The 17,620-nt window shown below is 33.3% G+C and overlaps 1 protein-coding gene across 2 annotated transcripts in view; it reads left to right on the top strand.

Annotated features, from left to right (window-relative positions):
- Positions 1-5,175: 5,175 nt before the first annotated feature.
- LOC150107625 (28S rRNA (cytosine(4447)-C(5))-methyltransferase) overlaps positions 5,176-17,620 on the top strand; it is a 181,852-nt gene continuing 169,407 nt past the window's right edge. For both annotated transcript variants that reach the window (XM_090391435.1, XM_090391434.1), the window contains exons 1-2: positions 5,176-5,337; positions 8,988-9,027. In XM_090391435.1, coding sequence (XP_090247561.1) covers positions 5,235-5,337; positions 8,988-9,027 — 143 coding nt within the window. In that variant the 5' untranslated portion in view covers positions 5,176-5,234. The remainder of the gene's footprint in view (positions 5,338-8,987; positions 9,028-17,620) is intronic.

The following is a 17,620-nucleotide window of genomic DNA, read 5'->3' as shown; positions in this document are numbered from 1 at the left end:
TTCAGGGCGTCAATATAAACACCAATAACATACACATAACTCCTGTATCAAAGCTTAATATGTTACATATCACAAAACTTCAAAGGACATCCTCGCTTGTCGAAATTACATCTGGAATAATTCCTTTTATAAGAAGTGGTACATATGCAGTTCTCAGATTTAATATTTCAATCCCCGCAAAGATAAACGATAAATCTTCTCTTTATGATTTATCTACTCGATCTCAAAATTCTTTACAACATTTAATGCTTTCATTGCTGCTGTTGTCGCCATCCGAAATGTAATAGCTCTTTAATCTATTCGATTATTTATCTCTGAAAGTACATTTTCAACAGCATTATTACCCAAACAATGATATGAATTCTTTGGGATTACCAACTCTTTCTCCAAATATATTATGAATAATAGTTGTATTCTTTTGTAATTTTGACCGCAACCAGAATTACACGTGATTCCAATTTTGCAAACCGCTCTTTTCCCATCCAACGAAACAGTCTTTTCTGTGCTGCTCGAACTATATCAAATGGAGTTACCCCATAATTTCTATTGCCCTACTTGCATGGTCTGATTAGTGCTTCTGCTCACCTTATCTAAATGCCTGTCCAACTAAATAACCAAGACAATCCTGGATGAAATGAGGACTTCATCCACCACCCCACATAAACTGCAACAACTATTTAAAGCCTTAATTCTCTAATAAGTTTGCTAACGCAATCAGTAATGAAAATTAGGCAAATCTGAAGTAACTGAAGTCAGAAACGTCATCTATCCAATTAGCCTTTTGTGCAATCTGTAATTTGTCTGCTTTGTAAAAAAATCAAATAAAAAATTTGTAAAAAATCAAATAAAAATAAAATACCAACAAATGCAAATCAGAAACCACCAAATTCAGAAAACGTTCCTTCTGCTGAAATTACGCTGGAGCTCTTAGATCCTTAGCAACTATTGGACAAATTTTGCCCTTCCATACTTATACCTCTCTGGTACCATGGTAATATTGCCTACAGAAAGGCTGAATTCCATCTTCATTCTTTTCTTGGAACTTGTATATAGGCAACCAAGAAATCTCTTTCTCAATATCACATGACCAGACCACTGCATGCCTCCTCTGACTTAGCAAACTTATTAGAGAATTAAGGCTTTAAATAGTTGTTGCAGTTTATGTGGGGTGGTGGATGAAGTCCTCATTTCATCCAGGATTGTCTTGGTTATTTAGTTGGACAGGCATGTAGATAAGGTGAGCAGAAGCACTAATCAGACCATGCAAGAAGGGCAATAGAAATTATGGGGGTAACTCCATTTGATATAGTTCAAGCAGCACAGAAAAGACTGTTTCGTTGGATGGGAAAAGAGCGGTTTGCAAAATTGGAATCACGTGTAATTCCAATTTTGCAAACTTGATATCCTCCAAATATTGCTTAAAATGTGCATGCTAGAATTCTGTCTTCTTCCAGTTCTATTCCATTCCATATCCAACTCATCCCTGAAAAGCAGGATAAATGTTAGCCATCAAACTATCATCCCATTGCCCTCAACTCTATCCTCTTGAAAACACCGGATAGGTTAACAACAACCAACTTCTTTATTACTAGGAAACCCGCTAACTGATTAGATAGTGATCACCAATATGGATTCTACCACTGGTATTCCAGATATCCTAGCTTACCTTAGCTATCTTAGGAGAGAAATTATTGAAAAAGTTTATGGAAACTTTTGTAGAACATATTCAGGGTATTTGAGCAGTGTGGTATAAAGGTTTCATTACCTCTAAATAGTATTTGTTGTAATAATATTAGCATTATTATTTGTATTATAGGTTAGTATTATTATCATTTTTTGGTATGCTCCTCGCGAATAGGTCTCCAGTAACCTCTATGAATGTACTTGTCATTTTGATGGGTTTCCTCTCCTCAGATTTCTATGTTAATAAGTATAGACCCCAGGCAGTATCCGTGGGGTCTATACTTTTGCCCACATTCTTTCAGATATGCATTAAAGATCTTTTTCCTTACTCTCCTCAAATGCCCTGAAAATATCGAGAGCAGCATAAAATAATATGTTTTCCTCATTCATATGAAGGGGAAAATATCAGCTAATCAGCTAACGCCTTTTTTATTCCCGTATACGGGGAGTAGGCGAGGCCATTTAGCCCTATCTAACTTTTGGAGACTGAGTGGGCAGTTCAATCTCCACTGGTACCAATCAGAGATAGATGGCCCAAGTCTATCACTAATTAAGCGGTACTCAGTGAAGAGAGACGGCTCAAATGTGCCGCCATCTCGTGGTCCCTAACCCTAACACAATATATTTAATGTCTGAAATAATGTGGGTTCTACGGTCGATTTTCTTGAGTTTACAGGACGAAAAACCTGAGTTTCCGGGAGGAAAAACCTGCTTGCCCGTGCCAGAGATCGACTAACTCGGGAACCGGTCGAAAAAAGGTTTAGAAAAATTTCCTCTAGTCGCCGACTAGACTCGAAACCAAGTCTTCCTTCCTGCGGCCAAGCGCCGTGGTTGGCAAACGCCACATCCACTGAGCTACACAGGCTCGGGGAAAATATTAATCAGATCAAAATTTAAAATATTTAATGAAACAGTAAACATACTTTTTTACTTAACATAATATTTGGGTGTACTATATTGAAAATTCATCAACATACAAGAACAGAATGGAACATTCATATAACAACAAATTTAAGCTACGTTCTATAACGATAATTATCTCTTTATATTATTATTATTATTATTATTATTGCCTATGTGCACCTTCATGGAGTATGTAGATTCATCGAGGGAGGTCCATTTCAAACATATTAATTATCAATTATCAGTACCTGTCATATTTTGCCTTAAAATAATTAACTTCCAAGCACACACCACCGACTCTGGCAATCTATTCCACTAATTCATCACTCTCCAAGAAAAAAACCAAGTCCTCACTCCCTTGCTAACCACACTCCTACTCAATTTCCATGAATGGCCTCTAGTTTTCCTCACATTATTCATGTACTGAAATATTTACTCCATATTAGTCCTATAAACCGACCAAAGCAATTTATATGTCTCTGTCATATCTCCTCTTATCCACTGATCAGCCAGTTTCTCTAACCCATAAATCTTCAATCTCCTCATATAGATAACCACACAAATCTGCGACCATTTGGGCCACTCGCCTCTGAATCCGCTCCACCTCATGTACTTCTTCAAGAAATCCAGAGGTCCAAATCTCTGCACAGTAATCCAGGTGAAGTCTTATTAAAGCCTTATAAAGAAGTATAATAACTTTCTTTCTGCATATCGGGTGTTTTTCAGTAACCAGATAATTCTATGGGCTGTTTTATCCACTTTTGAACTTCCTATTCTATTAACGTCCCCAAATCTGGCTTCATCAATTGGCTCATTCGGTAAATCTCCTGTGATACTTTGATTTTGCCTTCCTTGCCATACTGCTGGCCTGTTCTTTATATTGCTCATGGGATTGCTGTTCATCTCTATCTATGAATATCTTCCACAAGCTTCTCGTTCTTTTTTAACTGCTTAATGCTATAACTCATCCATTTAATTCCAAGTTTATTAATTCTGTTAACTTTTGGTATGCAGTCAGCTATTCGTTCCTTTACACATTTCTTTACCACTTCCTTTAACTACTGACATCTTTTCCCTGACGTACATATCTTCCCATGGTACCGCTCCAAGTAATTTTCTAAATTTCTTGTATTTCTCAGCTTTTCATGTATATTTATCTGGACATCTGGTATGGTAATTATAACCACTCCTCGATGAATCCTTGACTCCCTGACGGTCTCTGATGATGATATGCAGTCTCGTGTGTGCTAGGTTCTAATTATAGCACTATTACGATCCTAAATTTTAGGAGAGGAAGAAAAAAAAACATTGTTTTTGGGCAGTCATAGTCTATCATTGAAATTAAAATAGAAAATGTAGAATATATATATATATATATATATATATATATATATATACAGGGTGTTCGGGATAAATTTGACAGTTTCGTAAGGAAAAAGAAAATCTTCTTTGTATCTATTAAATTTAATGAATTGACAAAAAAACATTACAGGCAGAGTTAATTACAATACTATCAACAAGATTTACTCAAAATAACCACCATTAGCATCGATCACAGCTTCAATTCTGCTTCGGAACCTCGAACAAGCTGATGCTACAGTCTCCCTGGGAAGGGCCACAAAAACTGTTTTAATTTTATCCATTAACTGGGCTTTTGTATTACTGGAAGTGCGATTGGTGTCTTTTTCAACTGCGCCCCATACAAAATAATCCATGGGGTTAAGGTCTGGGGAGTTTGGAGGCCAAACATTTGGACTGGTGAAGTCGTAGAAATTTTCAGACAACCATTTTTGACTTTTCCCAGAGGTGTGGCAAGGGGCCGAATCCTGCTGCCATACATACGGCCTACCATTGGCTACCCTTGTTATCCAGGGCTTGACTACAGTTAGCAACTCCACGAACAAAGCCCGAATTCCAATGCCAGGGTTCTTCAACACCTGTTCCTGCAGATTTGCGAGGAATTCTGCTGTACGAACGCAATCAGATCGTCTGCTAGGGATCTTTCTTCTTGCTACATCCTCGTAGTCACCATTGCAAGTCTCTAGTTCATTCCTGATTGTTTTTACTGTATTCAGGGAGCATTGGGCAGCAGTCGTAATATCGTTATTTTGATGGCGGGCACGAATCATCATGATACAAGTTATTCTCTTCCATGATTCAGGTGGGTTCCAGCTATCCATCCTTTCTGACATCTTGTATATGAATGAAGAAGGGTCCAAACTTTTAAATGAAGAGAAGTGTGTGTTAATACATGTAACTTACGGAAAAATATAATTAATTATAAATATGTCAAATTTATCCCGAACACCCTGTATATATATTCTACTATATATATATATATATATATATATATATATATATATATATATATATATATATATATATATATATATATATATATATATATATATATATATATATATATATATATATATATATATATATATATATATATATATATATATATATATATATATTTATTTATTTATTTATTTATTTATTATAATAATTATATAATAAACGAACGCTGGTTAGTTACACTAACCAGCGCCGCACAGTGTTTCGGCGTGAGTAGTAACAAGTTATTTTTACACGTGTTGATTGTAAGATTTGGAATATTTCACTAATAAAATTGTAATCTTAACATAATGGGACGAAAAGCAAATTTCAGAGACAAACAGAAATCAGTTTCAAAAAGGAAAGCGAGAAAACAGAAAACATTGGAACTGCAATTACCAAAACATCTTCAAGGTAAATATTTACGCAGTTCAGCATTACCCCAACTGTCCATAGCTGGGGACCTGTTTTTTGAGTGAAATGTTTTGTGCCATATCAAATATATATTCTGAATTAACTAAGTATATTTATGATACAAGTAAAAGTATCGGATGTTTTATTGGCATTTTGTATCAGTTAGGGAACTAGCACAACCTATGTGTAGGTTAATTAACTTGGATAAACAAGTAGGATGGGGATAATAAATCCCGTATTATATTACAGCCGGGTGCGAAACTCGGAGATCGAAATCTAAATCTAAGAGTTTCATGCCGAAGAGCTATTGGCGAGTCCAAGCGTAAGTCATCACTTGGGTAGCACAACACCATGTAGTAAGTTAGATACTTTATTTTAATCGAGTATACCTTGATTTTTCTATTGACAGACCACATGTTATATCTGAATTTTTATATTTTCTGCCACTTTTCGAATTGCAGTACTAAATGCAAGTGAAGTGTTATTATTATTATTTTTTAACCTCTTATAATTATTATTAACAGATTTAGCTCTCAAGGGAACTGTGTTGTTACAGGCTGTCATTTTTGAATGCTTTACCAGGAAATCCAGCAAGACAGAGAATCCAGTGCTTAGTCTGAGATTCCAATGAAAGTTTGAATGGGCCTGCAAATAGTGTCCTCACGAGTTCAACCAAGCTTGTTTCAGAGATGAGGATGTCTCAGTACTGCAAGTAGTTATTAGTGTATCTCGCTTTGGTTTCTGACCATACTTTGACCTTCCATGTGAGCAATTTTAGCTCACAGATAAACATGTTTGACATATTATTATGCGACACCTCCAAGGACTCATTGAAGGAAGGCATTCTACAGCTCTTCGTCTCCACCATTTAATCCACCAAATATACAGAACCACTACTATCATCATCATCATCAATACATAATGTCATCTATTACATATATATTATAAATACAGGATGTATAAATGCCATATCTTACAAATAACACAAAATATCATAAGCGTTCAGGCTCACATAAACAAGCCTCACTTTTAAGTTATATAGTATAGTATAATAGCAGAGCAGTATAATGACAGTGATTGTAAACACCTATGACATTCACTTTCATTGAAGTTATCTAAATGTGCAAATCCTTTCTAAGTATCATGAAATATAATCAGTGTTAATCATAACAAAAAAACTTTTTAAACCTACTGTTTAGACTTCTTCAGGATAAGATAAATTCAGTGTCTGACAAAGTGGAGTGAACTAGGTTTTTAATATTATTTGATGTTACTGTAGAATTTCTTTCTTTGTTTTCTTTTTCTTTTTTTTTATTCAACCTATCATACTATATTTTACTTGCATTTCATTTTGACTGCAATTTGTGATTATTCTCTGCAGACATAGGAGGCAGTTTTCTGCTATGCTGTGATTTTCTTCTGCTTCAGAGGAGGAACTTGATGATAATGATGTAACTGAGGTGTAACTTAAAGCCGATTCACATTTTATGTTAAACTGATACCTTCACTGACTTTATAGGTTAGGTTGATTCACTAGGAACTAAAGATCCAAGGTATAATGAGGGTTTTAGAGCTTGTGGACTGTTTTTAATAGAAAGGAAAATTAATGGCAGTATATGCTTTTATGTAAAAGTAAATGAAATGATGAAATTATTCTTATTACACAACACCTCCATGGAGTCCAAGGACTTATCATGAAAATTACAAATATTTGAATGAAAGGAAATGGTTTTGTTCTCATTTATGTGCACACAACTTATTTAGTGATACGCTCTACTTTGTCTTTTAAGTTATTTGTAGGTAGCTCTTTTTGAAAGTATTGAGGTGATCTTATTGTTTTTGTCTACAGAATATGCCACTTTCTTTCAGTCTCCCCACCCCCACCCCCATCTGACAAGGGAGTGATAGAAAATGTTTTGGACAGAGATTCTGATAACCACTTCACCTCTTTGATTATTTCTGCATTCCAAATACCCAAACAATAAGATCACCTTTCTTGGAAGTTTCAATGCTTACAATTCAAATGTCATGTTATTGGAGGAAAAAAATTAATATAATTTATATTTAAAATGTAAAAGAAATAATTTATTTCTTTTATATTTTTAAATGTTTGCAGATATATTATTATGGTCAAATAAAAATATTAATATGTGAAAAAATACTCTTCTTTGGCTTCAACTCATTTAAGTAAAAGAAATGCTTTCAGAAACTAGTTAGTGTAATTTTAAAGCATTTCTAAGTTTTTTTTTTTTGCATCATGTAAAATGAGAAAATTTGTGTTTTCCAAATCTGTATTCATTAACTGTAATTATCATTATATTCTTAATTTGTTAATATATAATAATATTAATAACTATTATCAACAATATTCTCAGTAATTCATATTACTCTGACTATCCCTTTCTAGTTTTCTTTTATTTACAAGTGATTTTCATGTCTGTATAGTCTATTATTTAATATAAAAGAATAGAATTTAATATGAAAGCCAAAAATAGGCTTTCAAATTAAATTCTGTTTATTTACAAGTGATTTCCATGTTATATAGTCCATTATTCATAAGATTGCAGCAGAATTCATAGTAGTTATTGTCTGTAAATTGACTTTATTGCTTTTCCTACTAAAATCATTAATCTGAATATTGAACAGCAACTGTCTGTGTTGAACATTATTAATAAACTGTACTCAGTTTAATAACAGATCAAAATGGTTTACTTTGTAAAAGACCATACTGATATCCAGGAATATTAGATTACTTCTCTAATATATTGTTACTTCTTGCTTTTATTTTAGCAAAATCTTGAAAAATTGTGATATCAGTTTATATGATAGCATTACATTAAGAATATCAGTAAAATCCAATGCATTGTTATTACATAGCCAAAGTTTTTTTTATACGCTTTCTTTTAATGTTGCACGGTGATCGGCATTCATTTTGGAAATTATAGACTTTAAAACCGTATTATAAATAACTCTTAATTTCCTGACGTTTCAATCATCATCTGGAGTATATACAAATATACAAGGACAAGCTGAGTTACATTACACAGTAAACTAAAGAAACACTGATTTGATCACTGGCATGACCTCTAGTGAAAAAAAAAATTACAAATTAATTAATTTGTATTTTATTTTATTTTTTTCACTTAGAGGTCATGCCAGTAGAATAACAGGTGATCAAATTAGTGTTTCTTTAGCTTACTGTGTGCTCAAGCTTGTCCTTGTATATTTGTATATACTTCAGATGATGATCTTAATATGATCGAAACATTGGGAAACTAAAAAAGTTATTTATAACACAGTTGTAAAGTCCATAATTTCAAAAAGGAATTTTTTTATATGCATTTGTTTTCTGTTCAGGACATGCACTATGTTTTTATGAAAATAGATATTCTGTTTATTCGTTGCGTTTAATGTCTGAAAATGTGTTTTGTCAGAATTCAGACACTCAGTTAATGTTACTTGCATTTTGAGAAATTTCTATCTGAAATATACTAGTTTCCTTTCCTCTTCCAGAAAAGATTCAGACATAAGTTTCAAATTAAAAAAAATAAAATAAATCAGCTAATATCTTTTATTAGCTTATATATATATATATATATATATTATATTAAGTACCATCTGTTTACTATTTCTTATAAATTCTGTTTTAGTTCCAGATTCAAAACCATTGACTAAAAGAGCAAAAAAAAGGTATGTACTTCATAAATATTTAAATTCATATTATAAAATATAAAATATGAATTTGTAATATGTGCATGAATATAGGTTTCACTGTGAAAAGGGTTTTATATTTTTTTTAAATTTGCTGATTTTATATTTATTATTATTATTGTATGGGCACATCTATGGAGTCTGAAGACTCATTGCAGGAGACCCAAACTATCCACACAATCTATCATTCATCTCCTTGAACCCATTCCACTCATTCACAGCTCTCCAAACAAAAATTCTAGTCCTTACACCCTTACTAACCACACCTTTATTCAACTTCCAGGGATGACCTCCTGTTCTGGCCCTTTATCTATCAGAAAAAACAAATAGAAGCTACTTAAATATCATAGGAATATATGCCTCTGAAGAAGGTAGAAAAGAGGATGCTGAGCAGTTTTATGAAAAGCTACAAAAACAATTAAATAAAGGTAATAAAAATGACTATATATTAATAGCAGAAGATATTAATGCTAGAGTTGGAGATCATCCCAAATGTCTCAGGAGCATATGGAGAAATTTGCATCAATTGATCAAGAACTACTAGACTTCTGCATTTTCAGTAAGTTTAAAATAACGAATACTTTTTTTCAAAAAAAAAAAAACGAATATAAATAAATATACAGTGGAACTTCGTTTGTCGAACAACTCTCATCTCGAACAAATCGGTTCCCGAACAAAAACACACCGGTTTTCGAACAGGCAAACCGGCAACCACATGCTCTGCAGAGTGAAATTACAGCAGAAGAACAGTTACGCCATAGCCTCTGCTCCATGCAGACACCTGGAATCAAGAAGCTTTTCTTGATTTTTTTTTTTTTTGCTGCTATCACTGTCTTTCTTCAGCCATGGGGCTGAAGAAAGTGATAGCAGCAAAGCGAAAAGAAAAGTTTTTAGAACCACTATAGAAGTGAAAAAAGAAATCATATCCAAACATGAAGCGTTCTTGTCTCAGATCATGCTATACAGTTCAGTATGGCAAAATCAACGATCTGTACAATACTCAAAAATAAAGAGGTGATCAATTTTCGTCTGTATTTTATTTATTTATTATGTTTATTCTTTTTGTGTAAGATTTTATGCATTTTCATTGTTTTTGTATACGATTTTATGCATGAGGTACTGTTATAAAGGTTTAAATAAGCAATCATCTGGAGTTCAGAAACAGATAATCCATTTTACATTAATTCTTATGTAAAATGGTTTCAGTTTTCAAACAAATCGGTTTCTGAACAGCCATATTAGGAACGGATTATGTTCGACACCTGAGGTTCCACTGTACTTGGAATGGCAGAGGAACAAGGTCTATAATTGATTATATCATTACTAATGAGAAACTAGCTTCACATATGAGAGATGTACATGTTTACAGAGGAAATGAAATTTTTCAGATCATTACTTAGTAGTTTCTAAAATAGAAATACTAACAAAATGGAGAAAGGAAATAAATAAGAAAAAAAATATAGAACAAGTATACAAAGTATACCTTTTACAAGAAGAAAGTATTAGAATGCTGTATCAATCACGATTAACAGATTACCTAAAAAGAAGCCAAAATCAGTGACAGTATAGAAGAAGAAGAATGGAAAACTTTAATAAAAATAATTCATAAAGCAGTCTCTGAAGTACTTGGAAAGAAAAATAAAATATTAAAAAGAAAAGCATTTAGAATTTTGAATGTGTATAAAAAAATGCAATAAAAGAAAAGCAAATGGCATACAAATCATTCCTTCAAAAACCTACAAAGGAAACAGAAAAAATATACAAAAACAAAAGAAATATAATTAAAACCTTAGTATAGAAAGCTCACCAAGATTCTTGGGACAGATGTATTATCATTCCCATCATGTATACACAGGACCGGCGCATAGTATTTTTCTTATGTGTGCGATTAATATTCGGTGCCTTTCCAAAAAAGTTTTCTTTTTAATAAAGTGTGAATAAAACGAACAGGAAATGAAAAACATGTGAAAACTACTCAAGTTATAAATTTTCAAAATAATATAAAATAGTAATATAAAGTTAAGAGATTTATTCAAATATTCTTTACATTAATTTTGCTAAAAGGGACTCGTCTGTCTTTCATTTTAGTGAAATCCTGTCACAGTACATCAGTGTTGATAGACTGAGCAATATTATTTTCTATTGAAATTAGTGCCAAACCATTTAGTTTTTCATGACTCATGCTTGATCGCAGGTAGTTCTTTATTAATTGTAATTTAGAAAATGTTCTCTCTCTCTCTCTCTCTCCCTTAGCAACTGAAACGGGCAAAGTCAATAGTATTCTCAATGCAATCACTGAATTTGCAAAGAGTTCTTCAAGATTGTTGTTATAAATCCCATTTGCCAATTATTTTGTGTCGCTGACGTCACCCTAACAGTCTGCTAATATAACAGGCTCGCATGTCGAGAAGAATGAGTTATCAGGTAAGCCGACTTTTAGGGCTGGACCACATGCATCCGATCCGATTAAAATTAGGATGCGTACACAGAACTCAACAATTAAGCATAAGTTGATTTATGATACATCAAAAAATAAAGAACTATTTTAGGTATATAATCAGGTCCAGGATACAATTTCAGAATTTATTTGTTCATTTCCAGGAAGATCTGAAGGGGCCCGAACAGAAGACGACATACATTCATAATTATATGTACCATTTGTTGTTCATTTAAACTCTTATCTCGTATTTTTTGACATCTTTGAGGCACCTTTTTTTCTGCAACTCCTGTGTATATTGCACACTTCGCACATGCCACCAGCCGGGCCTGCGTATTCAAGATATTTATATTGTAGAATTCAAGTTGTACAATTCAGTGTACAATATTAGACAATACAATTCAAGTATTACTATCATTTTTGGCTATTTATTTTGTTATAAAGTTAATAAAAAGTTTTCTTATATATACAAGTAGAGTAATATTCATTTTGGATAGTTTTCGTAGTTTATAATAAGTTACTGGTTTTAGTGATAAAGTAAATTAGCTTATGTATTTATGTGTAACCAAAGACCGTAGACATACTGGTTACTAGAGAATTATAGTTCGAAACAGTCACTGCGAGTCCAGTGACTGTATCTACGAGAGCCCACCTTATACAGTTTGATTTGATGTACATGTTAATATAATGAATTTAGTTTAATCCTTTATCCAAGTTAAGCAAACAAAGTTTACACCTGAAGTATCTTGAGGACTGAAGCAACTTGTGGTAAAGGTGGACCAAGCTCTCATCACTGCTTGTCTTATTATCTCCCATAATGCAAAGCACACTTCTTTGCGGACATGTATAATGCTATGCATTAAGGGAAGGTCCAAGTGGAAAAATCTTCCAACACCTTTCTCTAAATCCAGAGTAATTTAATAATAAGGTGAGACTCCTTTTGGCAACTCGGATAGGTAAATATGACTTCTCCATTGCTTCCACCTTAGTATCACCACCTCTTGGTCTGGCTCCCACTGACGAGACCTCAATAAAGGTTGAAACCGGTCTGGGTTAGTGGCCCTTCCCTTAATGCATAGCATTATACATGTCCACAAGGAGACGTGCTTTGCATTATGAGAGATACTAAGACAAGCGGTGATGAGAGCTTGGTCCACCTTTACCACAAGTTGCTTAAGTCCTGAATATACTTCAGGTGCAAACTTCGTTTGCTTACACTTGGATAAAGAATTAAACTAAATTTATTATAGTCTAACCAAGTGGGAAAAAACTTCCAATACATGTTAATATATTAGTCTCCTAAATGAATGAACTAGTTAGTATATTGGTACCTTAATTGGATATGATATGTGAGTTATAATGATCTCTTATACTCATCATGATCATCATCATCAAATTCCTGATATTTATCCTCAAGGGGGTGTACAGGATAATATAGTAATACATGAAAAATTTACATCATTGCTAACTTCCTAATTACAATTTTCTGCCAAATCAATCTCTTACCTGTCAAAGCTACAACATTGTCAGATCTTATATTTATATATCTATCTTCTAAGGCACTTTTTACCGTATCAATACACCTATATCTTTGTCTTCTTCTGGGTCATTTTCCTGCCAACCTGGCAGAGAACACTTGTTTGGCTAATCTTTCCTCACCCATTCTGTTTAAGTGACCATACCACCTGAGATTAGCTCTGCTAATGCATTTCTGGATGCTGACAATGTCAAGTTCTTTCCTAATATCCTCATTTTTAATATGATATTGCCATTGATGCCACCTGTTCACGCCTCTAATCTTTCTCAGCACTCTCATATTTGCAGTCTCTAGTCTTTGGTCAAGTGTTTTACTTCTGACCTAGCTCTCAGATCCATAAGTTAAAATTGGTTTGAACACTGTCTTGTATACAGCTAATTTAGTGTTTTAACTAATTTCTCTCTTATTCCATATAAATTTATTCAATTGACTTCCTACCATACCAGCTTTGTTGATTCTGTTGTCTATTTCCATATTTAATTTACCATCTTCACTAAAAATCATGCTTAAGTAGCTGAAATGTTTTACTTGTTATATAGGTTCTCCATTGACAATGCAGCTGATATTTTCAATGCTTCTGCCTATTTTCATTATCTTTGTCTTGTTATTGTTGACCATCATACCATATCTGTCACAACAGTTATTCAATTTAGTCAGGGAATTTTGCAGACTTGTAGCAGATTTAATTAGGAGTATAAAATCATCTGCATAAAGCAAGGAGCTGACATTAACATCTCCAATTTTGATATCATGTTTAATACCAATTTTCTTCATAATGTAATCCATATAGATAATGAATAACAGAGGGGATAATGTACATCCTTGTCTGACACCAGATTTAACATTAAACCATCTCCCTGTACTTTCTTCAATTCTAACTGCTGATTTACAACTCAAATAAAGACTGAGTATTGCTTGATATAATGATCTACTGACACCATACAACTGTAGCGTTTTGAATAGCTTCTCTCTTGGCACCTTGTCATATGCTTTTTCCAGATCTACAAAACTTAAATACAGATCTTTGTTATATTCCCATCTTTCTTGACTATTTGTCGTGAAGTGAATATCTGATCCTGACAGCCTATTTGGCCTGAATCCAGCTTGTTCCTCACCAACCTTCTCTTCCACAATCCTTCTCAATCATTTCTCAAGTATACTGGCATAAATCTTACCAGGAACACTCAGTAGAGAAATACCTCTGTAATTCTCACAATCAGTTTTATTTCCCTTTTTATATATATGGGTACTATGACAGCTCTTCTCCAATCATCTGGAATTCATCCTTCTGTCCAGGCCCTCTGAACTATGCAGTGTAGTCACTGTAAAACACTTATACCTCCATTCTTGAGCATTTCTGGTCTAAGATCATCTACTCCATCTGCCTTTCTACCTTTCAGACTTTTGATGGCTTTTTCTACTTCAAGCATGGATATGTATTCCTGATTGCATGCCTGGTCAGTGTTTTTTATCACTGCGCTGTCATCACTGCTAGTTTCATTTAGCAATTTTTCGAAGTAATTACTCCATACTTCAAGGATATCTTTTTCTCCAGTTTTCATATCACCTTTATCATCTCTAATTCCTTTTACAGCACTCTTTCCTTGATTTCTGAGCTTCTTCGACAACCTCCAGAATATCTTGCCACCTTCTTGATATTTATTTTCTATGTTCTTACCAAAGTATGCCCATGACTTTTGTTTAGCTAGTATTACACAGTGTTTATCTTTCTTACATTTGTCTTTGTATTCTCTAAGAGCAAAAGCTTTTTTGCTCTTATTTGCCAGGAACTTTTGATATGCTTTCTTCTTTTCCTTCACTACCTCTTTAACTTCCTGTGTCCACCAGGGAGTTCTGATTTTTCTATCCTTGCAGACACCCTCACCACATGCCTCTCTGGCATTATCAATCAATGTTTTCTTCAGAGCTTGCTACTGAATCTCCAAGGTTTGATTCCTGTTCTCAAACTCTTGCATTTTTTCTTGAATAATGTTTGTATATTTTAGTCTACAGTTCACATCTGAGAGCTGCTCAACTTTTATTTGTTTTAAAACTTTCTTACATGTTATTCTTTTCAATATGAAATTCAATTTTATTCTGCTTAAGACTAAATGGTGATCACTTCCAATTTCAAATCCTCTGTACACTCTAGTATCCTACACCAGAGAGAAAACATCACTATCAACAATAATATAGTCAGTGAGACTTTTTTTATTCCTTGCCTCTTATACTATATGTTATTGTCAACATTGTTTAGTCTCATGAGATAGTCTCTCAATCTTTTTTTTTTGAATGCATATGCTGAGGTTATAGATTTGATTTCATTTTGGAGTTTGTTGTAGCTGCTTGTCGTTAGTTATTCAAAGGATTTATGAAAAATTTCTTTTCACCTTGGGTACTACCAGCATATTTTGGCTGCAGTGTAATCCATACTGTACATTATATACTGAGAAACTTTCAGTGTTCCTTTTTACATATAGTTTCTGTTGTGGTAGAATATTATGAATGACAAACAGATCATTGATTGAATGTGTGAAGTCAGTAGTGGTTATGGCTCTAATTATTCTGTTTTATATTTGTATTAAAGGAAGCAGATTGTTGTAATAATCTTCACCCCAACAGGTGATGCCATATTGCAGTGAAGAATTTACCCAGGAATAGTATAAGCATCTTAAGAATGCTGCATTTACAAATTTTTTAACATAATATATTCTGTTAATTATGAACCCAAACTTATTTGTTAAGAAAGTGGTGTGGGAGTTCCATTCAAATTGCTGTCAATATGGTGACCCAAATACTTGACTGATTTTGTTTTTTTGATTAAGCTGCAGTTACAATTTAGGATGTCACTACATTTCCTTTTATGCCATTTTATGGTTATATTCTGGCCTAGCTTATCTGTTAACATGAAGTGCATATATATCTCATTTTATTGTGGTTTATTGCTAAACCATTTACTTAGTTTGAACATATAACGATTAATCCCATTTTTTAGATCTTCAAGGGTCGTTTCAGTGTGTATTAATGTCGTGTCATCGATGAAGGATGTCATTTTGCCAAAAAAGTTTGTGTTTACATAAATCATTAACATATATTAAAAGTTCGCACGGTTAGCCTGGTTGCTTTGCGCTTCGCAACCATATGACTGGGGAAGGAGTGTCCCAGGTTCGATTCTCGTCGAAGACATGAGGATTTGAGGATCTTCCTCAGCCATAGCTAAGTTAGCCGGTCTCGGACACGGGCAGCAAGGTTTTTTCCCACCAGTTTATCTGGTGTTTTTCATCTCGTAAGCAGGCAAGCTGGCCCCGTGAACACACACTGATTACAGCAAAAAATATATCCCCCCCCCCACCCTCCAGCGGCAGGCTACGCGACAGGGTCGGTTGGGAGTGGTGCTAACATGAAGTCACATCTAAGTAATACACGGACCCTGCATGAAAATCAGGAAGAACATGTAGTGATAGAAAGATTAACATATATTAAAAATAGGGTGGGCTCTAGTACCGACCCTTGCAGGACTCTGTATTTTATTATTTTTGTTGCGCTTTTAAATATGCTGTAGCTGGTATATTGTTTTCTGTTATTCAGATAGAATCTGAACCAGTCATTAGTAATTCCTCTAATGCCATATTTGGACATTTTCAGTAGAAATAGGTCATGATGAACACAGTCGAATGCCTTAGATATATCAAGGAAAACAAGGAATACAATACCGAAAAACGCCTTTTCGGTATTGTATCCAGATCTAATATTGATTAGTTGCGTAAAAGGATATGGTATTTAAATAGCTATTTAAGCGTTGTTTTTTTTTTTTATATTAGGATTTCAATAATATTTGAGATTGTGGATAGTATAGATATTGGTCTGTAATTTTTTATTTCATTTCTGTTACCTCCTTTAAATAGCAGTGCAAATGAAACAGTCTTTAAGTGTTCTATAAATTTACTGTGTTTGAAGGATTTATTAATGATATTTGTAAAGAACCGTATTTTGTGTTTAATGATAATATTAATAAAATAGAAGGCGACATACATGGAAGACAAGATATAGCTTACAAAATATTAAAGAAATTAAACAATGAAGAAGGAGATACGGGACAAATCAATATATTACAAGAGAAATAATGGATAGAACATTATGAGAATTTTGGTACGACCGACATTTAATAACAGAAAATAATAATGAAGAAATCAGCCCTATATAGAATCATAAAATTAGAGGAACTAAAAGAAGCAAAGGTAACAAAAATAGAAAATCAAACAGATTAGAAGGCATAAATACAGACATTTAGAAATATGGCAGAGAATATTTACATCACAATTTCTTAAAATTCATAAATAATTGTTGGAGTAAATGTGAGGTTCCATTAGATTGGTCAAAAGCTAAAGTTATATCTAGATTTAAGAAATGAGACAGAGATGATTGTGGAAATTACAGAAAGTTTATTAAATACAGGTTACAAAATTTACAGTAAAATTCTAAATAAAAGACTTAGAAATATTGAAAACAATCTACTCTCAGAAGAACAAAATGGTTTGAGACATGGAAAATCATGTATAAACAATATTTGTGTGTTAAAACAAATTATTAAAAAAATA

The sequence above is a fragment of the Typopeltis vanoorti genome, chromosome 4 (genome assembly GCF_054136105.1).
Source record: "Typopeltis vanoorti isolate ZY-2024b chromosome 4, IOZ_Tvanoo_1.0, whole genome shotgun sequence".
NCBI classification, from domain to species: Eukaryota; Metazoa; Arthropoda; class Arachnida; order Uropygi; family Thelyphonidae; genus Typopeltis; species Typopeltis vanoorti.
This window is presented reverse-complemented; position numbering and strand designations above follow the sequence as displayed.